Raw genomic sequence first — 24,697 nt, forward strand, 5'->3', positions numbered from 1 at the left:
TTACGCACCCCTTGACCTATTTGAGTTTCTTTCTTCTGCAGAGAAAGATATTTTGAAGAATGTTAAAAACATGTAACCCTCAAATTCCATAGAAGAAAAAACAAATACTACGGATGTTGATGGTTACAGGTTTCAAACATTCTTCAAACTATCTGTTTGTTTTTAACGTAATAAAGTAAATGATAACGGCTTGGAGCTACTTGAGGGGCAGAAACGTGTCTTTTCTACTTTCTGTGCTTTATGTGTAAATACAAAAAAGGAAAAACAGGACAATGGCGCTTCCTTCTGGCCACAGATGGCAGGACACCATGAATAATCTTCATTCAGAGACATATATTGAAGTATTTTACCCAAAACAACCATTATTCGAAATTCTTCCATGATAAAAAATGGAAATGGCACATAACAACCAATAGAGAGGTAGAAAGCTTGAGCAAGTGATCATTTCTAAACATAATAGTTTTAATAACTAATTTCTAATAACTGATTTGTTTTATCTTTGCCATGATGACAGTACATATATTTGACTAAATATTCTTCATTATACTAGTGTAAAAGTGTAATTTAAAGGCTTAACTGGATTAATTAGGCAAGTTAGGGTATTTACGCAAGTTATTGTGTAAAAGTGGTTTGTTTTGCAGGCTATTGTAAGCAAATATTAAGGGGCTAATAATACTGACCTTAAAATGGTTTAAAGAAAATAAAAACTGCTTTTATTCTAGCTGAAATAAAACAAATAAGACTTTCTCCAGAAGAACAAAATATTATAGGAAATACTGTGAAAAATGCATTGCTCTGTTAAACATCATTTAGTAAACATTTGAAAAACAAGTGAAGTTTATTTATAAGCTAATTTCGAGAGGATCACGTGCTTATGATTGACCATGGCTGGTCCCGAATTAGCTAATTAATGATTCACCAATCAGACGATTCTTAAGTTACTATAAATACCCTAAGTTTTGAGGAATCCTCTCCTTCCACCCCTACTCCTCCTCCTTTCCTAGATGGGTGGCACGGTGGCCCAGTGGTTAGCACTGTTGCGTCACAGCAAGAACGTCACTGATTCTACTCTTTACCAAGCCAGCCGACGTTTCTGTGCGGAGTTTACGCGTTCTTCCCATGCTCAAGTGGGTTTCCCCCGGTTCCCTGGTTTCCTCCAACTGTCCAAAAACATGCAACTTAAGTTAATTGACTAATCCAAATCAGCACCATAGACATGCTTCTAGTAAGTAGTTATCTCTTAAAAGCAATCACGATCTGTTCATTAGCTACTACAGCAGGGGAGTTCTCGAGATCTACCTGAGCTCAAACTCCCCTCTCGCCTTGCAAACGGGAGGGAGCCCCGGGCTCGAGGATCTTATGAGCTCAGGGCTCTCTCCCGGGACAGCATGCCAAACAAGCTTTATAATCAATCAACAGCTATAGTGTGAACTCTTGAAACAAACAAATTCACATGAGTGATAATAATTTTGACTTTAACTGTATGCAGAAAAACTAAATTTCCAATATCTTGCAGACTGGATGGATGGATGGATGGATGATGGATAGAAACTTAAATTTAAAGCAACAACAAAACAAAACAAAGACAAAAAATAAGACATAAAAATCCCAGATATTCTAAGAAAATAAATAATAATCTAAAAAATAATAATAAAAAAATACACAGACTTTAAATGTGTGAAATAGAACTTGTACAATACTGAAATACTCTTACATTATAAGTAAAGTACATTCATTTAGTCATTTCCCTTCAGCTTAGTCTTTATTTCAGGGGTCGCCACAGTGGATGAACCACAAACCTATACAGCATATGTTTTATGCAGTGGATGCCCTTCCAGCCACAACGCAGTACTGGGAAACACCCATACACAATCATTTACACAAGTACTCATACACCACAGACAAGTTTATTCAATTTCCCTATAGTGCATGTGTTTTAACTGTGGGGGAAACCGAAGCACCCAGAAGAAAACCCACGCAAACACAGGGAGAACATGCAAACTCCACACAGAAACGCCAACTGGCCCCGCTGGGACTTGAACCAGTGACTTTGCTGTGAGGCAACCATCGTCCCACTTTGAATAGTACACATAGACTTAAAAAAATAATTTACCTACTTTTTTTAAAGTAAGTGTTTGCAAACAATTTATTTGGGTTGTTCAATTAAAATTGTTTGTTTAAATTCAGCCCATATAAATTGTTTGCAACCACTTACTTTAAAAACAATTTGTAAATCCAATGAATCTTTTTTTTCCAGCATGCAGACAGACAGACAAACTCGGTCAGCAAAGAAGTGTTTGTTTTGTATTAAAACACATCGACCCATATCTCATCAGTGTAAGTGTATAGGGACAAATGCCTAATCTCAGGATATAATATCTAAAATGCAACCTAATTCCCAGAATTCTTTAGATCTGATGAGATGGACTCAAATAATAGCACAGAATGCATGTCTTTACGGGAGCCAATTCAAAACCGGCCACTTTATTAGGTACACCTGTCCAACTGCTCGTTGACGCAAATTTCCAATCAGACATCACGTGGCAGCAACTCAATGCATTTAGGCATGTAGACATGAGACGATCTGCTGCAGATCAAACGGAGCATTAAAATGGGGGGAAAAAAGGTGGTTTAAGTGACTTTGAATGTGGCATGGTTGTTGGTGCTGGCCTGAGTATTTCAGAAACTGCTAATCTACTAGGATTTTCACGCACAACCATTTCTAGAGTTTACAGAGAATGGTCTGAAAAAAAGAAAATATCCACTGAGCGGCAGTTCTGTGGGTGCAAATGCCTTGTTGATGCCAGAGGTCAGAGGAGAATGGCCAGACTGGTTTCAGCTGATGGAAAGGCAACAGTAACTCAAATAAGCACTCGATTCTGCCTTGTATCAATGGTTCAGGCTGGTGGTGGTGGTGTAATGGTGTGGAGGTCATTTTCTTGCCACATTTTGTGCCCATTAGTTCCAATTGAACACTGTGTACTCAAATGGCCAACGCAGTCACCAGATCTCAACCCAATAGAGCAGCTTTGGGATGTGGTGGATTGGGATATTCGCATCGTGGATGCGCAGCCGACAAATCTGCAGCAACTGCGTGATGCTATCCTGTCAATATGGAGCAAAATCTCTGAGGAATATTTCCAGCACCTTGTTAAATCTATGCCATGAAGGATTAAAGCAGTTTTGAGGGCAAAAGGGGTCCAGCCTGGTTCTAGTAAGGTGTACCTAATAAAGTGGCCGGAGAGTGTATACATATCCAGCATGGATTTAAGACCCGTATGCACACTAGTAAGTGCACACCTGGCTCGAGAGACAGGCCACTCACTGCTCTGACGTCACCAGCCACGCCACACTAATCGACACAGACACTAATCCAGCTCTTCTATAAAGCCCTTCTCCTCTTCTCGGGACATGAGAGAGAGAAAGAGAGAGAGAGAGAGTTTAGGATAAAGACCGTCAGGCAAGAGAAGCCATCATAAAGGGACATGACTGCTTGATGTGCAGTGACATTTGGAGTATCGGCTTGCAGTCTTTTCCGATTAACCCAGAGTCAGGCATCGTCCTGGAAGAACAGTGCCCGCCGATGGGGCCTGCGGAGGGGCAGTGCTGTGGGAGCTGCCCTTCTCTGCCCCCTATCATCATACCAGGCATGGGCAGCGTGGAGATCTGCACCACCCAAGAGGACGACTGCTTGCCCACCGATGGGTAGGACTCCATACAGTTGTGTTTCTGTGTGACTGAACAGATGGCTTGATGTAACAGGGACTAACGCTTATGTATGATGTTGATGCCGTTTGGCCTGGAGATTTCGAAAATACGCTGGATTTAGAGCTTAATTGCATGTGTGTAAACAGATGATGCGTTCAGTGCTCAGTGTAAATAATGTTAGTCATTTTAAAAGAAAACGAATATGAGATGCGACATATGGATTTGTTATTAAAATGTTTATCGATGTATATTGCGATAACACTTGTAATAGTAAACAGTGGAAAAAAAAAAAAAAAAAAATATATATATATATATATATATATATATATATATATATATATATATATATATATATATATATTTAAAATATTAAATTATATATTTACAGTGCATCCAGAAAGTATTCACAGCGCTTCACTTCTTCCACATTTTTTATGTTACAGCCTTATTCCAAAATGGATTACATTCATTTATTTCCTCAACATTCTACACACAATAGCCCATAATGACAATATGAACAAAGAGTTTTTGAAATTGGTGCAAAATTATTAAAAATAAAAAGCTGTAAAATCACATGTGCATCAGTATTCACAGCCTTTGCTCAATACTTTGTTGATGCACCTTTGGCAGCAATTACAGCCTCAAGTCTTTTTGAATATGATGCCACAAGCTTGGCACACCTGTCTTTGGGAATTTTTACCCATTCCTCTTTGCAGTACCTCTCAAGCTCTATCAGGTTGGATGGGAAGTGACGGTGTACAGCCATTTTCAGATCTCTCCAGAGATGTTCAATAGGATTTAGGTCTGGCCTCTGGCTGGGCCACTCAAGGACATTCACTGAGTTGTTGTGAAGCCACTCCATTGACATTTTGGTGGTGTGCTTTGGGTTATTGTCCTGCTGGAAGATGAAATGTCGCCCCAGTTTGAGGTCAAGAGCACTCTGAAGCAGGTTTTCATTCAGGAAGTCTCCGAACATTGCTGCATTCATCTTTCCCTTTATCCTGACTAGTCTTCCAGTTCACCACCATGCTTCACTGTAGGGATGCTATTAGCCTGGTGATGAGCTGTGCCTGCTTTTCTCCAAACGCAACGCCTGGCATTCACTCCAAAGAGTTCTAGTTTAGTCTCATCAGACCAGAGAATTTTGTTTCTTATGGTCTGAGAGTCCTTCAGATGCCTTTTGGCAAATTCCAGGTGGGGAGTGTCTTCCGTTTGGCCACTCTACCATACAGGCCTGATTGGTGGATTGCTGCACAGATGATTTCCTTCTGTAAGGTTCCCCTCTCTCCACAGAAGAACACTGGAGCTCAGACAGAGTGACCATCGGGTTATTGATCACCTTCCTGACTAAGGCCCTTCTCCCCTGATCACTCAGCTTGGATGGCCGGCCAGCTCTAGGAAGAGTCCTGCTGGTTCCAAACATCTTCAACTTATGCATAATGAAGGACACTGTGCTCATTGTAACTTTCAGAGCAGCAGAAATGTTTCTGTAACCTTCCCCAGCCTTGTGCCTCCAGACAATCCTGTCTTGGAGGTTAACAGACAATTCCTTTGTCTTCATGCTTGATTTGTGCTTTGACATGCACTGTCAACCCTGGAGCTGCTGAAACATCTCAAAAATGAGGAGTGGAAACAGAATGTACCTGAGCTCAATTTAGAGCTTAATGCCAAAGGCTGTGAATATTGACGTTTATGTGATTTTTCAACTTTTTTTATTTTTATTAAATTTGTAACAATTTAAAAAACTCCCTTTTCACATTGTCATTATGGGGTATTGTGTGTAGAATGTTGAGGAAATAAATTAATTTAATCAATTTTGGAATAAGGCTGTAAAAAAAAAAAAAAAAAAAAAATATATATATATATATATATATATATATATATATATATATATATATATATATATATATATATAAATACACACACACACATATATATATATAAATAAATACAATTATATATATATAATTTTTCTGACCCCATTGGCAGATTACTTAGCTTGTTTTAAAGACAAAATCACTAAATATTTGCCTATTATTTCTTAAAACACTACTTTTTGCTTGTCTAGAAAATGCTTCTAAATTTGAGAATTTTAAAAAATATGGACTAGCAACCAAACATTTCAATTTTATTTAACATTTGAACTGACAAACAGTTTGAATTATAGACACTATAGTGATTTAAATAAAAATTAAGTTAATTAATAGTATTTTGAATCCGCATTTTGATCACTTAATACTAAATGTAAGATTTAATAGGTCATGAAATGATTTTTGTTTACTACAAAATATGAAGATGACAAAATCTAAAATATGATGATGAATCTAAATAAGAAAAGCATTTTTTTTTGCAGTTTGATGCAGGTAATGTTCATCAGGTGTGTTAAAAGCACCTGCTGAACGTCACACTCTCACTTGATCAGCTGTTTTCTGTGTGTCCCCAATCTGCGAGAGAACCTGTGAATAGCATGCGGAGCTGCTGCCTCGTGCCGGAGTGAAATCTGTTCCGTTAGCTTGTTAATGACTTACCACAGGCAGCAGGAGGGGTAGGCAGGATTACACCGCTAACCGCTAGGCAGCTGTCGTCAGAGACCTGAGCAGATATGTGACGTCGATGCATGGGAAAAAAAAAACACTCGCCAGCTGTTTCACAAGCGAGAATGCAGTGAGGAATGTCCTCTTTTGGTGCACTGACTGAAAGAGAACCGAAACATGAGAAAGAAAACACGGGAACGGTGGCACAGTGGTTAGCACTGCCACCTCACAACAACAAGGTCGAGTCCCAGGTTGCTGGTCGAGTCCCAGCTGGGCCAGTTGGCATTTTTGTGTAGAGTTTGCATGTTCTCCCCATGTTGGTGTGGGTTTCCTTTGGGTGCTCCAGTTTCCACCACAGTCTAAAGACTTGCGCTATTGGGGGAACTGAATGAACTAAATTGACCGTAGTTTACGAGTGTGTCTGTGAATGAGAATGTATGGGTGTTTCCCTTTTTCTGGGTTGCGGCTGGAAGGGCATCCGCTGCATAAAACATATGCCGGAATAGTTGGTGGTCAATTACGCTGTGGCAACCTCTGATAATTAAGGGACTAAACTGAAGGTAAATGAATGAATGAATCAAAAATCAACTGATTTATTTAGTCGCATGACATTTTTTTTAAGTGAAGTTTATTTATAAACAAATTTCGAGAGGATCACGTGCTTATGATTTATCACGGCTGATCTAGCATTTACAAATCACGATCTCCCAATCATATGATACCCCTTTGACTATATAAAACCACAGTTTCAGTCCATAGTAGGGGTGTAACGGTACACTCAGCTCACGATACAATGTGTATCACGATATAATGCTCACGATTCGATATGCATCACGATATTTGGAATAAAAATTGAAAATTAAACTGAAATGCAAATTTTATTTAAAAAAAACTAATTACCAAGTAAACTATTTTTTATGTATTTCTTTTGTTTCAACTTGATAAACGGAACCTTCTTTAAGAAAATAAATTAAACAGGCCTGTCTCTGGAAAATAAAACAATTTAAAAACTTCTTATAAAATATTATTGAAATGACAGAGACAAAATTAAGGAACATTTAAGTAATTTAAGTAAAGGTGCAAAAAAAATAGCTTTCTATTCAATTGAATTTAACAGTAAGAGCTTAAGGCTTTGGTCACTTGCATTTTTTGTGCGCAAAAAAAAATAAAAAAATAAAAAAATCCACATTTCCAGGTAATCAGCAGTTTTATAAGATAATCCTGAACTGATGTGTATCTGTCTGAGAGGTTTTTATGGATGGCTCTCTTCATGTTGGGCATGATGAGTGACAGGGTGGCCGCCTTTTCATTAAACAGGACAGTCGTGGCTCTTTTCAGCAGTTTAGGCAGGTTTACTATTTCTTCGGCGTCGCTGATGTCGGCGCTATCAAGTGTCTCATGTTGACGTGCATTTTTGTGTACCTCTGTACTCCAAAGAGTTAATGCTTGTCGTAATCATAATTCTAAAATGCGATATGATTGTTTAAATAATGTGCACGTTTTCGGTTTCATTTCCACTGCTAAGTGCTGTTCATACTTTCCATGCGGCTCCTGAACGATCACTCTGTTCCACAAACTGAATGTTGTCTACTACTTTATTACCTGTTAGTCACAACCTGCAGGTTCTGTTCACTGAAGCAGACGCGCGCGCGTCTATCATAGTCCGCCCTCTGTAGTAACAGCTCACGGTCAGCTCACGTCATGTGTGATTTTGCGGCCGCCAATACATCATTATATGAAGACAGAATGATATTTTAGGGTGAATTGTACCTTATAAATACAGTATGTGACTCTTTCAACACCATTAGGAGGTATCCATGTCGCTGTGCAAAGTATGTAAATCACTGTGAAGACTTTAAAACTTAGGCTATGTTTGACCCAGTATGCGTGTCAAAAAGCGGACGAGTCTAAAGCAATGACTGTACAACCGAAATGTTGCCAGACGTCTGATTTTGAGAGGATGGGCCATCCTCTATTTCAACTCCACTCATCTTGGTCGGCTAACATTACTGCTGCTGCAATCTGAACTCACGCGCGACAGCAGGGGGAACGTAGCTCATGTGGAAACAGCTCAACTAACAAGAGAAAACGGACGTCATATTGTAATCAAATTGTCATAACGCCATGATGCATATTGTGACATTTTTTCATCGCAATAAATCGTACAACGATAAATCGTTACACCCCTAGTCCATAGTTAGCTTTGTATGGAAGAAACCCCCCCCCCCTTTTTTTTTTCCCTCCTTTACCTCTTTTCCTTAGATCGGGCGGAACGGCGGCCCAGTGATTAGCGCTATTGCCCCACAGCAAGAACACCGCCAGCTCTGGTCCTCGCCCGGCTGACCGGAGTTTCTGTGCGGAGTTTGTGTGTTCTCCCCGTGTTCGCGTGGGTTTCCCCCGGGTCCTCCGGTTTCCTCTCACCATCTAAAGATATACATAATTAAGCAATCCAGGAACTAGTATACTCCCTTCCTCCTTCCCTTAGCTACCGCAGCCAGGGAGTTTGATTTCTACCTAAGCTCAAGCTCCCCTCTCGCTCTACGATCGGTAGGGAGCCCTGGGCTCGAGGATCCCTTGAGCTCAGGGCTCTCTCCCGGGACAGCATGCCAAACAAGCTTGTATTAAATCATCAGCTATTGTAAACTATTGAAATTGGCAGGATCATTTTTGCTTATTATATTAAGTAAACCTCAATGTTAAACTTCATTTCATAATGAATCCTTTTGCCCTAAATAGCGTTGAAGAGATCAAAAAATGCACTCTTCCTGAAGTACTTACATAGTTTTAAGCATTTCCTTTTTTTCTGTTGAACACAAAAGAAGATGTTGTGAAAAATGTTAGAAGCCTGTAACCATTGACCTCCATTGTAGGAAAAATATGTACAGTAGAAGTCAATGATTACAGGTTTCCATCATTTTTCTAAATAACATCTTTTTTTGTGTTCAACTAAAGAGAAAGTTGTTTTTGGGTGAACTATACCTTAAAATATGAACGTCGAAAATGTACTCATTTATTACTCAAGTGGTTTGCATGCATTGATAAGTTTCTCATTTGAACACAGAAAGAGATATTTTGCAGGATGATGAAAACTTGTAACCATTGGATTCCAAAGTGGAAACAAATACTATAGAAGTCCATGGTTACAGGTTTCCAGCTTTCTTTGAAATATATTGTTTCATGTTTAACAGTGAAAACTCAAAGGTTTGGAACAGCTTGACGGTGAGCAAACAGTCAGCGAATTTTAATCTCTGGTTGAATCTCTCTCACAAATTCTGAATCAGACAGCAGATTCCCCTAAAATGTCACATTCTGTTAAGGTGTGAACTGAAAGCAGGATGTGGTTTTTCAGAGGAGTATGACCTTCAGTTCCCCTTCGGATGGGGAAGTTCAATGCTATCAGTGGATTTATTTATTAATCCACGAATGGGTATTTCGTTTCAGAAAGCCAATCGTCTGAAAGAGTATATTGTCATGATCACCAGCGAGATGTCGCTGGTAAAACTCACGAAAACACAGGAAAACAAGACAGGATAAACGCGTTGTAATGTCATCTATACAGTGAACAGGCGTGAGTGTCTGGGAGAAGTGCATGTATGCATATGTAGTCCAGAAAAAGGCGGATTTGTAGTCCTGTGTGTGTGTGAGTGTTTACCAGCGACATCTAGTGGTTAGATCTCTCTGGTGATCATGACATATATAACGGGCCAATGAAATGCCAGCCATGGTCAATCATAAGCACGTGGTCCTCTCGAAATAAGTTTATAAATAAACTTCACTTAATGGAGAGATGATTTCTTCAACCTGTTTTTAGGCATAATAACTTTAATAATTAATTTCTAATAACTCATTTATTTTATCTCTGCCATGATGACAGCACATAATCTTTTACTATTTACTTTGCAAGATATTATTATTCAGCTTAAACCAGGCTTAGCTACCGCAGCCAGGGAGTTAGAGATCTACCTAAGCTCAAGCTCCCCTCTCAATCTACAATCGGGAGGGAGCCCTGGGCTCGAGGATCCCTTGAGCTCAGGGCTCTCTCCCGGGACAGCATGCCAAACAAGCTTGTATTAAATCATCAGCTAACTGTGAACTCTTGAAATAGGCAGGATCATTTTTGCTTATTATATTACGTAAACCTCAATGTTAAACTTCATTTCATTATGCATCCTTTTGGCCTAAATAGCGTTGAAGAGATCAAAAAATGGAAAATGTACTCTTCCTAAAGTACTTTCATAGCTTTACGCATTTCCTTTTTTTCTGTTGAACACAAAAGAAGATGTTTTGAAAAATGTTAGAAGCCTGTAACCATTGACCTCCATTGTAGGAAAAATATGTACAGTAGAAGTCAATGATTACAGGTTTCCATCATTTTTCTAAATAACATCTTTTTTTGTGTTCAACTAAAGAGAAAGTTGTTTTTGGGTGAACTATACCTTAAAATATGAACGTCAAAAATGTACTCATTTATTACTCAAGTGGTTTGCATGCATTGATAAGTTTCTCATTTGAACACAGAAAGAGATATTTTGCAGGATGATGAAAACTTGAAACCATTGGATTCCAAAGTGGAAACAAATACTATGGAAGTCCATGGTTACAGGTTTCCAGCTTTCTTTGAAATATCTTCTTTCATGTTTAACAGGGAAAACTCAAAGGTTTGGAACAGCTTGACGGTGAGCAAACAGTCAGCGAATTTTAATCTCTGGTTGAATCTCACTCACAAATTCTGAATCAGACAGCAGATTCCCCTAAAATGTCACATTCTGTTAAGGTGTGAACTGAAAGCAGGATGTGGTTTTTCAGAGGAATATGACCTTCAGTTCCTCTTCGGATGGGGAAGTTCAATGTTATCAATGGATTTATTTATTAATCCACGAATGAAGATTTCGTTTCAGAAAGCCAATCGTCTGAAAGACTATATTGTCATGATCACCAGCGAGATGTCGCTGGTAAACACTCACGAAAACACAGGAAAACAAGACAGGTTAAACGCGTTGTAATGTCATCTATACAGTAAACAGGCGTGAGTGTCTGGGAGAAGTGCATGTATGCATATGTAGTCCAGAAGAAGGCGGATTTGTAGTCCTGTGTGTGTGTGAGTGTTTACCAGTGACATCTGGTGGTTAGATCTCACTGGTGATCATGACATATATAACGGGCCAATGAAATGCCAGCCATGGTCAATCATAAGCACGTGGTCCTCTCGAAATTAGTTTATAAATAAACTTCACTTAATGGATGGATGAATCCTTCAACCTGTTTTTAGGCATAATAACTTTAATAACTAATTTCTAATAACTGATTTATTTTATCTCTGGCATGATGTCAGCACATAATCTTTTACTATTTACTTTGCAACATATTATTATTCAGCTTAAACCAGGGGTACCCAAAGTTTTGCTATAAAGTGCCAAAAACCAAACTTGATTCAGGGCTATAGGGCACTTTAAATTTCATTTATTCATCCCGGAGGAAACCCACACCAACACTGTGGCATAGTGGGTGGCACAATCGCCTCACAGCAAGATGGTTGGTGATTCAAGCCTCAGCTGGGTCAGTTGGCATTTCTGTGTGGATGTCTGCATGTTTGTCGGTGTGGGTTTCCTCCGGGTGCTTCGGTTTCCCCCACAGCCCAAACACATGCGCTATAGGTAAACTGAATAAACCAAATTGTCTGTAGTGTTTGTGTGTGAATATGGATGTTTCCCAGAGATGGGTTGCAGCCGGAAGGGCATCCGCTGTGTAAAACATATGCTGGATAAGTTGGCGGTTCATTCCGCCGTGGCGACCCCTGATTAATAAAGGGACTAATCTGAAAAAAAAATGAATAAATGATATTATAGACAAGAGTAAAAACCAATTCAAAAACAAAACAAACAAAGAAATGGTGACAAAAATTAACCCACAAGAAGATGAAAAAAAAATGAAGAAATGTTAACCAACAGTTACTTGCGAAATATGTTAGAAAAGTTCATTCAAACACATTCATAAAAATCAAACAAACCAAGAAATGAACTACAAAAACACCCACATACAGAGTCCCTTAAAAATAAATGAAGAAACAGCCACCGACAGTTACTTGCAAAACATGTTAGAGAAGTCGGCAGCTGCATTGCAAAAGAAACTACAGATAACGTTCAGAAAGTCACTCATTGAAACCCTAGTTTGCACCTAATACCCACATGACCCGAGGTGTCAGGATTTTGCTAGTTAGCATCAAGTAAGCCCATTATGACACAACCCATCACTAAAGTGTTTGGCAGAAACGAGGATTGTTTTTCTGGAATCCAGCTGAAGCCTTTTTGGATAAAAGCATCTGCCTATTCAGAACATTGGAGCTTAAAATAAAAACTGGTGATCCTTTATAGCATAACAAAAGGTTTTAGCCTTAAAAGAACGAAATATTTTTGATTGCAACTCTATCACAAAATTAAAACAACTGTGTTCATTTCCTATCTGTTATACCTGGATGCTACTTACATGCATCATAGCACCATGTGACATTTATCATGACCCTTTTAGCAACCTCATTCATTTTCCTTCGGCTTAGTCCCTTAGATATCAGGGGTTGTTTTACTCAGCTGATGCCCTTCCAGCCGCAACCCAGTACTGGGAAACACCCATACACACTCACATTCAAACACGCACTCATTCACTATGACCTATTTAGTTAATCCAATTCACCTCTAGCACATGTGTTTGGACTGTGGGGGAAACCGGAGCACTCAGAGGAAACCCACGCTGGCATGGGGAGAACATGCAAACTCCAAACAGAAATGCCAACTGGCCCAGCCAGGACTTGAACTAGCGACCTCCTTGCTGTGTGATGACAACGCTAACCACTGAGCTCCCATGCCACCCTTTTAGCACAAAAAGACCCCATACAATGCACAGAAAGCCGTAAATAGCGTTCATATCTGCAGGGATGACCCACAATTCAGTGCTCTTATCCAATCTGTTGCTAATGAAAAACGAGAGAGCGTATAATCCATTTTGATATAATCGGTCCCTGGCTGTCTGTTATAAGCATTGTAATCCGGCCGTTCATCAGGGGTTTGGGAGTGGAACGATTAGACACAGGTCACCCGGGAGCAACTGAGATTAGCAAATCCCGCAACCCGCCTGGTTTCTTAGCTTTGCGACTGGTGGAAACTGTGACAAGAATCTATTTATTTTTGTCTCTTTTACCTTTTATGAAATATATGTAGGGCTGGGCGATATTGCAAAAATAAATATCACAATATCATGGTTCATATCATTCAATATCAACAATTATTGAATATTTTTTAACAATCCATTTAGGAATATTAGGATTTTATTTTATTTAAATTCTTTATTTTAATTTACCAACATTATTGAAGGCAAATAGTTTTAATAGTCAAAAATATATATATATATATATATTTAAACAAAAAATCTGATCTGAGTGACATCGAAGTGTTAAAGGGACTCTTAAACTTGATAGATTAAATGTGACAAAGTGTGAGCAACAAAGGTAGATCTACATCTGTAAAGTGTCAATAATAACAACGATACAGTAAACCTCAAACTCTGTGAACAAAACAAATTCTGTTAATCAAATCTGAGCTTTCAGGTTAAGGAACGAGCCATCAATATTCAAATACATACTGAACATTAAACATTGCTGGATGACCTTATGCTAAAGACTCTTTCAGATGGGGAGCTAGTGGCTGGGATGCAGTAGAAAAGAAACCAAAAAGCCACTCTGGCAACATCCTTACATCCTTTTTTATTTACGATCTCCTCACTGCAGCTATACAATGGGCTGTGTGCTCGCGCTCCCCTGGCATCTCTCATAACTAGGGCCAGACGGAATCTGCAGACGTTTTTTGCTATTTCTGCGGAGAATTTTGGTAAAAATCTGCAGATTCCTGCTGAATTATTTTGGGAGTATCCAGCGGAGTATCATAACTAAAACCTTAATATATTAAATAAAAAGTAATAAATTAATGAATAAAAACTGAATAAGTTCAGATTTACACATTTACTCAAGTAAATAAACAGAATTAATGATGGGCTAAAAATCTGCGTAGTTCTGCGGAAAATCTGCAGGAATTCTGCGTGCGCAGATTCCGTGTGGGCCTACTCATAACTAAGCGACCATCAAGTGTTTTCTCAGAGGATGACAAGTTTATAGAGAAAAGTAAAAAGCACAGCAGTGTTTGGATGTTGTATGTGAATGTCGCATCTGTGTCTGTTCTAATCGCAGATTTTGGAATTGTACCCTTGTAAAATTACGAGTATGCTTTGTTTTCCTTTACATTTTTATAATTACACATGCGTGAGTTTTATTCATGCACAAAATATTTATGACAGCGATTTTATTCCATAGTTTCATCAGCGGGAGGCGCCGTAGCTAAAGGCGGATTCACTCTGCTTTGACTGAACTCTTAGAAATTCTAGTCCTAAAGGCCTGATCCTTTCTGATCCTAAAGGCCATTTAGTGATTCATAGACCAGTAATAATACTTTAAAATCTATTCTGAATGTAACCGGGAGCCAGTGTAAAGACCTGAGGACAGGTGTGATGTGCTGATCTTGGTTCTGGTCAGAATCCTGGCAGCAGCGTTCTGGATGAGCTGCAACTGTCTGACTGTGTTTTGAGAGGTTTTTGCATCTGAACTCTTCAAACTTTTCTAAGCTTTTAAATGATTTTGATTTTATTTTGATGTTTTTTTTTGTGGTAAATAACAGAGGGATGGGATACCCAGAAGCCCAAGCCATGGATGAGTTTCCAGCCCAGCAGAAAGGGGACAGACTGCCCTTTCAGGTAACAAACCCATCTGTCATTCTTTAATCTGTACCGTGAGTCTGTAATGCCGGATTCAGACTACACAACATTTCTTTGCATACAACACTGCGTTGAAATATAATTATGACAAGAAACATGTCACACTATTGTGACACGGTGGCTCAGTGGGTAGCACTTTCCCCTTACAGAAAGAAGGTCGCTGGTTCGAGTCCCGGCTGGGCCAGTTTTTGTGTGGAGTTTGCATGTTCTCCCCGTGTTGGTTTCCTCCGAGTGCTCCGGTCTCCCCCACAGTCCAAAGACATGCTCTATTGGTGAACTGAATAAACTAAATTGGCCATAGTGTATGAGTGTGTGAATAAGTTTGTATAAAACATATGCTGGAATAGTTGGTGGTTCATTCCACTGTGGCGACCTCTGAAATAGAGACTAAGCCGAAGGAAAATGAATGAATGAACTAACGGCCAATAAACTGAACATATAATATGCAGAGATCATCACATATACAGGATTATTTATAATATAAAAAATCACACCATTTTAAGAATTGCACATTTTCAGGACTACAATATCGAAATGTCTTGTAAACGAAAAACAAAATTCAGCTAAAGCACATAAACTTAATAATGCCACAAAACTAGATGCTCAGTTCATTGATTTTCATGTTATTTAAAAGGGCGGTTCACCCAAAACTGAATATTCCATCATTGTTAACTCATCCTTTATTTGTTTCCAAACCTATTATGCTGCGTTCACACCAGACGCGTCACGCGCGTCAAGCATGTTAAGTCAATGCAAACGCGCGAATAGACATCCTGCGGCGCGATACGCGCGAATGGCGCAGGGCGAATTGAGCCATTTTGAAAATCTCTCAATTTTGAAAATCTGAACTTCAGCGTACATTCGCGCCGCGTTAACCAATCAGAAGCTTGCTCTTGTGGGGGCGTGATTGTGACGTAGAACCTGTTGTCGGTGTTCCGAGGGAAATCCTCCAGCCTTCAACGACAACAGTTCATCAAACTGGGCTTGGCTCAGTCAGAAGCACCGCTGAAAGCCTCCGTCATCCAGGTTAAGTTTCTGGAGGAGTTTATGAGCTCACAGAGCTGGATGCACCTCTGAAAAAATGTAGTGGACTCAGACACGACCCTAAACGTATCGACACTGTTTTTCAGTCTTCATAAAGCACATAAACACTGTTATTTTCTTCATAAAATCCATGTTAGCCATTTAGCTATGAAGCTAGAGTCTTCGGGCAGACAGAAGCCCTGCCCATCACGTGAATCCGCGTCTGTTCTGATGTGAATTTGAGCGCAATTTATCCGCGCATTCCGCGTCTGGTGTGAACACAGCATTAGTGTTTCTTTCTTCTGTTTAACACAGAAGAAGATATAATAATAATAATAAAAATAATACATTTTATTTGTAATGCGCTTTTCTTAAACTCAAAGCGCTACAGGCAAAATACTAGCAACACAAGGCAAGCAAAACAGCACAACAATAAAAGATGCATTCATTCATTCATTCATTTTCTTGTCAGCGTAGTCCCTTTATTATTCTGGGGTCGCCACAGCGGAATGAACTGCCAACTTATCCAGCAACTTATGCGCCACTGCTTCGCCATAAACGATGCAATAAAACAATAAAAATATGATCTATATAATAGAATCAAAAGTTAACGAAATGATCATCCTAAGTTAAAAGCAATGCTAAAAAGGTGAGTCTTAAGAGAATTCTTAAAACGGTCCAGAGAGGCGGCATTCCTAATGCGGCTGATGGGTAGTGCATTCCAAAGCTTACGCGCACTGTGTCAGAAAGCACTCCCACCCCTCTTGAGTTTACACTGTGGCTGATGCAAGGTAAGTCCCGATGCAAGACGAAGACTGCAGTCTGGGGTGGCGAATGTCACCAGGTCACAGATGTAACTGGGTGCTAACCCATGCACTGCTTTGAAAGTTAAAATCAAGGTCTTAAAATCAATCCGTGAGCAGCTAGCTCTCTGCAACTCTCACATGGTCGCCCACTGAAGCTAAGCAGGGCTGCGCCCGGTCAGTACCTGGATGGGAGACCACATGGGAAAGCTAGGTTGCTGCCGGAAGTGGTGTTAGTGAGGCCAGCAGGGGGCGCCCAACCTGCGGTCTGTGTGGGTCCTAATGCCCCAGTATAGTGACAGGGACGCTATACTGCTCAGTGAGTGCCGTCTTTCGGATGAGACGTTAAACCAAGGTCCCGACTCTCTGTAGTCGTTAAAAATCCCAGGATGTCCTTCGAAAAGAGTAGGGGTTTAACCCCGGCATCCTGGCCAAATCTGCCCACTGGCCTTCATCCATCATGGCCACCTAAACATCCCCACATTCAAATGGCTGCATCACTGTCTCCTCTCCACCAATCAGCTGGTGTGTGGTGTGCGGTCTGGTGCAAAATGGCTGCCGTCGCGTCATCCAGGTGGATGCTGCACACTGGTGGTGGATGAGGAGATCCCCCCCACTATGTAAAGCAATTTGAGTGCCCAGAAAAGCGCTATATAAATGTAAGGAATTATTATTATTATCTAACAGGAAGGCAGTGTAATTGTTGTAGCACAGGAGTAATATGGTGGCATGATGATGTGTGTGTTAGAACCCGTGAAGCGCAATTTTTTGTATATATTGTGGTCTTCTGAGAGAACTTGTAGGTAAACCCTCAAAAAGTGAATTACAATAATCCAGACGTGATGTGATGAAGGCATGGAGAAGCCTCTCTGCATCAGGTCGTGAGAGAAATGGTCTGATCCGTGCAATATTGCGGAGATGAAAGAAGGCAGTTTTTGTAAAGCGTTTGAAGTGGGAGTTAAAACTGAGCTGTGCATCAAAGAGCACCCCAAGATTACGCACCTGGGTAGAAGGAGACAGCTGAACATTATCATCCGAGTGTAAAATCCTTGTACTGGCTAACCTTAGTAGGGGTGTCAATTAATAAGACCTCAGTTTTGGAACTGTTTAATTTAGGGAAGTTTTGACTCATCTAAGATTTAATTTTTTAAAAGACAGATAAAACTGACGTAGCAGTGTTAAGATATTTTAGAAAAAGTTTGAAACCTGTAACTACTGACTTTCCTAGTATTATTGAAGTCGACGGTTACAGCCTTCATATAAATATCTACTTTTGTGTTTGACAGAAGAAGCTTGTGAAGGTTTGCAAACATTTCAGGGAGAGTAAATAATGAGTACATTTTCATTTGTGGGTTAACTTCCCCTTTAAATGCTTTTAAAATTTGGTTTGGGGACACTAATTGTACACAACAGATGAAAAAGATTCATTGCAGAATACAGAAATAGCATGAATAATGTGGTCCCGCTATATCGCAATGCTTTGTTTCAATATTGGTTAATTTGATATATGCGGTTTCCCTTAGGTGTCACATGCTAGAATTTCACAAGCCTGTTGGGTTTTCATCAGTCACTATGACCTCAATATGACAACCACAAACTTTAGCGTAAACTACACTGTAAAAATGATATGACAACAAATGTTTTTCTTACTAATTATTCAGGTTTTAACTAAATACTTTTAGTTAAATAAAGTGTAACCACATATTATTAGTCAGTTGTGATGCTGCTGTTGAATATTGTGATAGCGATAAGGCTTGACATTAACTTTTTTGATCACCAGCCACTGCCGCTAGTAGTTTTCCAACATTGCTAGCCACTCAGCATTTTTACTTGCCACAATTTTGTTGTTTGGAAAATATACTTCATATTGTCTAATATGACTTTGACATGCTAAATTTCTTAATTTAGATTTCGTGTTATGTCCACATGTCGCCTCATTCATTTCACTTTTTGTGTCATGTTTGACACGTGAGCATGAGCAAATTGGTCATGGTTTTTATAGTGTCGCATTGCAATTAGTTTTTATTTCACATGACTTTTCAGAGCTCATAATTAAGGATTTGCCAAATTTATCTCTGAGCAAACATAAATATGTATTATTTAAGATTCAGAGTTCCACATGAGTTGGTTATTAATTAGCAAATAATATAAATATCACAAGAGTAAACATTAGGTGAGCAGGTTACATTGTAACCCTGTGTCCTAGCAATACAACTACGTGACGAGATTTGCAGTGATGAGCAGTTTGGCTGTTTACACAAGACGAAACATGACAGACATTTAAATAAAGTCATTCAGAAGCACAGAATAGCGCACTCACTGCACTCCAGCGAAATGGTAAGGTTATTTAATTAATACATATTAAAAGTCTTTAACATTATTAAACGCAGATGCTGAATCACTGATGTGTGTTGGCTTGCAGTTCTGAAGTGTGTTGCAAGGCTCAGTTCTGAAGTTCAATTTCAAACGGTTTATTTTATTTTCAAGATCTGAGGTGAACTATCTGCTGCTGCTTTCAGTAGTATGGCAATAAATGTCATGTAAAATGGCATTCACACTCATATTATTAGTATTTAACACTGATAAAAGCACATGAGATGTACCTGAGGTAAACAGTGGTAAACAGTGTGCTTTGTGTGTGTTTTAAAACAGGCATGCAATACATAGTTCACCCACTGGGTGTCAAACTTACATACTGCACCTTGGAGCTCAAGTCCCACTCACCTGAAGCTGACCAGTCAATTTAAGGCTGGTCCAAACTCTACTCAACTCAAGCTTTACAGCCGTACAAACAAATTTGGATAAGCAAAAAACAAAAAAAAATCAGTGCCGGAGCAAGCTGAACTGCCGCTCTAGGCCGCCCTCAACCCGAAAGTGAAAACAAAAGTGACCGGTTATGGACCCTCTCGCCGCCCTCTCTATTCTGCCTCCCTATACGTGGATATAACTGAGGACGTGGGCGGTAAGGAAGGTGAGGGAGGTGTCGCGGACATAACTGAGGACGCGGGTGGTGAGGGAGGTGTCGCGGACGCCGCCCTCTCTATTCTGCCGTCTAGGTCGCCTCTATGGACGCGCCGGCCCTGGTGCCGATAGCCTCATGGGCGAGACATAAATCCAACATTCTGAGTTTGCCCCAGTCTTTTCCTTTCAGTGCATCCCAAAAAAACAGAAAGTAATTTTTTGTACCTCTCTGCGATAGGAATATTAATATATCAAATAATTATTATTTTTCGATTTATTGTGCAGCACTATTGCAATAAGATTTCTCTCTCATTCTGTAACCCCTTCGTCTCTCTGCTTGATTTTGCAGATCTTCCCAGACCCGGTGGAAGTGGTTTTGAGCACTGAAGGCACTCTGACCTGTTCTCCGCAGGGGAAGGAGCGCCTGCCGTCCATTGTGGTGGAGCCCACAGATGTGAGCGAGGTGGAGAGCGGAGAGCTGCGCTGGCCGCCAGAAGACATGGACTTTGATGAAGATGAAGATCTATTCTTGGAGCAGTGCATCCCACCAGCAAACATCGCCGACTGGGGGGAAGACGAGGAGGAGAGCTCTGTTATTGAAAACCACCAGCAGTCCGCTTCCCTGTTAGGTATTAAAGCACATTCACCAGCATTCAGAACAATAATTGCACCCATAATTTACTAAACAGGGAATATTAAGTGCAATCAGGGCTGGCGAGTCCATTGAGGTGACATAGGGCGGCAGAATAGTGAGGGCGCCCCCCGGTGCAATGGAAGTTAAAAATAATTGATAATTTAAGATGTTTTCAGGCATCCAAATAATTAAATGAGAGATCACATTTAAAGTTTCAGATGGCATGAATATTTAACTGAAGTTATCTTAGTTATTTTGCATAAGCTAGTGGTTAAACCAGGCGTGCCCAAAACTCCTGGGGCCTGTTTCATAAACCAAGCTTAGAGAAAAAGCCAGGCTTATTTTGAAAAGTCAGGTTTATTAATGGCGAATTCGGCTTCGTAAATCAAATTTACGATAGTAAATCTCAGCTACTCGTGCAACTCATGCTGGGAAACTAGCCTGGCAGGTTAACTCTCAGTCTAAGTCTTTGGTTCAAGCTTAATCCTGCAGTAATTTGATGCTATTTTAATTCACTCAACCTCTTAATAATGATTAAAACTTTATAGCCACTTAGTAAATACACCAAACATCTTTAAAAATAGAATGATATATACATTTAAACTCAAATACGATATTCCAAACTAAACAAATACAAACATTTCAACACAAATTTTATTTATTTTTAATGGTTGTGTTGATTTTTATTTTCCTGTTTATGTAAATTGTATTTAATATTTTCCCCGTATATATTTATATTTAAATATTTTATTTAATAACGTATTAATTTGGGGCGACGCATTGGCACAGTAGGTAGTGCTGTCACCTCACAGCATGAAGGTCGCTGGTTCGATCCTCAGCTCAGTTGGCGTTTCTGTGTGGAGTTTGCATGTTCTCCCTGCGTTCGCGTGGGTTTCCCCTGGGTGCTCCGGTTTCCTCCACAGTCCAAAGACATGCGGTACAGGTGAATTGGGTAGGCTAAATTGTCCGTAGTGTGTGTGAGTGTGTGTGTGAATGTGTGTGTGGATGTTTCCCAGAGATGGGTTGCGGCTGGCACCTGCTGCGTAAAAATGCGCTGGATAAGTTGGCGGTTCATTCCGCTGTGGCGACCCGGATTAATAAAGCGACTAAGCCGACAAGAAAATGAATGAATATTAATTTGGGTGTACACATTTTTGGACTGATCTTAAGTTTGGTTTTTGTTTAGTTAGTTAGTTTTGTTTAGATTAGTCCAAATTTTTGCTTTGGTACTGAATAATCTAATGTAAAGGCACAAAGATATTATTGTAAAGCGTCCAGAAGAAAATATTAATTTAAAAGAGAGATCTGTGAGGCGTGTACTTAGCTATATATGTAGTATATGAATTACAAAAAATATATATATATTAAGCACTGAAAGCACTGACTGATATAAAGAAGTAGGCTACATTTCTTGAAGAATGACTTTGTGGACCCTCAGTGGAATAATCAGGAGATGATCCGGGCCGAGCAGTAGCCTACCTTTAATATAAAGATATTTTCCTACGGGCCGCGGGAAACAAGTGTCAAAGGGAAAGGGATATCTAGCCTTATAGGCTGGTTGTTTACACACACAGTGTTGACGATATTCAATAACAACATAAAGAGTGCATTTTGCAGAACAGAACCCAAGCTTCTTACATTTCACACAACAGAAATGTCCCTTTTTTAACCAGCCTCTGAATCTTATTTTTAACCACAGGAACTAACATAAGTTGCAGTAGGATATGATGCAACATCAAACATTTTGTAACTCGTCAAGAACGGCTCAATCACAGTCATGGTAGGCTATTAACAGACTAAAGCAATGCTCAATTCCAGTTTCTTTTACATTAGGGAGGTATTTTTTTTACATGACTTACTAAAGAAGCTTCAGTTCTTGACAAGTTCTGTATAAAGACGGCAAATTCCAGTTCATTAGTGACTAAAATGATGTATTTTGCATGCAAGTACAGTTCGTGCAAAGAAGCTTTTAGTCTTGCTTCATATCCGAACATCACGCGACATGACAGGATTACAGTGAAAAGCAATTTGTGTCCGCACAAGACACGGCATGAAAGAAACATTTAAACATCAGAGCCATTCATATGCACAGACAAATGCACAGCACTACCAACCAAACCGCTTGGTGACTTCCAAAAATTGTATTCATTCCCTGCTTGTGTGAGAAGTGTAAACTAAGGTTGTCTTGGGTAATAATTTGGTTTAGTCAATTGGCTGTGGTGCATGTTTTTTGGAGAAATCCGGTGGAACCCATGCAAACAAGGGGAGAACATGCAAACTCCGCACTGACACACCAACCAGCTTGATAGGAGGTTTGACCAGCGGCTTTTTTGCTGTGAGGCAACAGTGCTAGCCACTGGGCCGCCGTGTCGCCCTATCAAAAAAAGGGTGGGAAGTAGAGGTGGAAGGGGGGTGGGGGGGGGGGGGGGGTGGGGGGGGGGCTTCAAGACGAAAACAACTGGACTGAAAAGCTCTGGTTATTTGTAATGTACCCGTAATCATCTAATAGGTCAGATTACGGAGCTAATGAGGTGCCAGCCGTGTTGATTATAAGCATGTGGTCCTCTTGAAATTAGTTTAGAAATAAACCGCTCTTCCGAAATCATTTTTTTTTGTAGTGAACAGTATAGCAGTTTAAAAAAAAAGTGTGATTTGAAATATTTTTCCTGCACTGTTTTCATACCCCAAAACATCCCTATCATGCAAATAAACAGCCAAAAGATTTTCTGTTTTCATGTGATTAAAGTGTTGTAAACACCACCTTAGTTTTAATTTTGCATCTCTGTCTGTCAATCTGCAGATCTCAAATCGGACGACTTCCGGGACGACACCCCGACTCTACCTCCAGAAAGTGCTTCAGCTCTGAACTGATGCCCTCTCAACTTCTCATCTTCGACCCTGCATTGCCACATGTGACTGTGGTGTCTGACTTTGGTCAAACAATATACCATGAAACTGAAACATTGCATATACTAGAAAAGAGTGCGAAGGAATTGACACACTGTAAACTCAAAAAGTTAAGGCAACTCAAACCGTTTGAGAAAACCGATTGCAACAAACCATTCACATTGAAAAACTAATCCTGATGAGTACTGTGAACTTAATCCATTTGAGTAAACAAAGCAATTTGAGCACAGTAAACCTCAATAAATGAAGAGAACTCAAGCCAACTGAGTACTGTGAAACCTAAGTTAAGGCAACTCAAGCGATTTCAATAAACCATTTAAGTTCAAAAACTAACCTATATGAGTACTGTGACCTTGCTCCATTTAAAGTTGAAGTAATAAACAGTATTTATTTACTCATTACCTTCAACACAGAGTTTAATACTCTTTTCAAATGAGTAGAATGAACTTTCAGTAAATGTTGAGTTAACTACACTCATTTCATTTGATAAAGTTCTGTTTCACAGTGTATAATGTAATTTAGTACACTCAAAAAATAATAATTGTTCAAACTACTTAATTAATATGAGCCAAAACAACACGATTCTTGAGATATTTTTGGGACAACTTAATTGTTTGATGTTTCATCCACTTAAATTTGTCAAAACCAATTAACTTATGTGACTTGTGTTGGGGCGACATGGATGAACACTGAGGAAGCCTGCATTTCTACAAAGTAGCTCAGTTTACTTTACCGCTGATCAGTTTATCACAGTAGACATCTTTTCTTTACTCTTGATTTTCCAACAAGTCAGCATTTTCACACTTCCCTTTATCATGCATATCTGACCTATGCGGATAAATCAATAAAAAAAGGAAGCAAGTTGGCGGAAACATGAAGTGGTGATGCTACACAAACATATGATCTTGAGACAGACGTTTATGTTATGGAGAAGTTGAAATGCATTACTCGAAATGAAAGTTTAATTTGTACTATTTTCGTCCCCTTATTTCACCCATGTCAGTTTCTGTGTTGTGCTTCAGTCATGTCCAGCTGCGTTTTAACCATTAAGTGCACCTCAGAGTAGAAAAACGTATTCAAACAAGCAATGCACTGTGTGTTTTATACCAGACATGTTACATTATGTCCAACATCAATCAGCCGTGTAGCATTTCTCATTGCAGTATGTACATACAATGTTTTTCCTCATATGATTGTGTACAAGTTGAAAACTATTTAATAAACCGCGTCAGTACCACAACTGAAATGATTTTGATTTGATTCTTAAATCACATTTCCATCATGTAAAATGAAGAACAAAATCTGCTGATTCA

The 24,697-nt window shown here is 39.5% G+C and overlaps 1 protein-coding gene across 1 annotated transcript; it reads left to right on the forward strand.

Moving 5' to 3' along the window:
* Positions 1-1,524: 1,524 nt before the first annotated feature.
* On the forward strand, positions 1,525-24,624 carry lbhl (LBH regulator of WNT signaling pathway, like). Its single transcript, XM_087293620.1, has 4 exons — positions 1,525-3,705; positions 14,960-15,035; positions 20,193-20,472; positions 23,278-24,624. The coding sequence occupies exons 1-4, from the start codon at positions 3,497-3,499 to the stop codon at positions 23,346-23,348; spliced, it is 636 nt and encodes a 211-aa protein (XP_087149746.1). The 5' UTR covers positions 1,525-3,496; the 3' UTR covers positions 23,349-24,624.
* Positions 24,625-24,697: the final 73 nt, after the last annotated feature.

This window comes from Danio rerio, chromosome 18 (genome assembly GCF_052040795.2).
Source record: "Danio rerio strain M-AB ecotype USA chromosome 18, GRCz13ab, whole genome shotgun sequence".
NCBI classification, from domain to species: domain Eukaryota; kingdom Metazoa; phylum Chordata; class Actinopteri; order Cypriniformes; family Danionidae; genus Danio; species Danio rerio.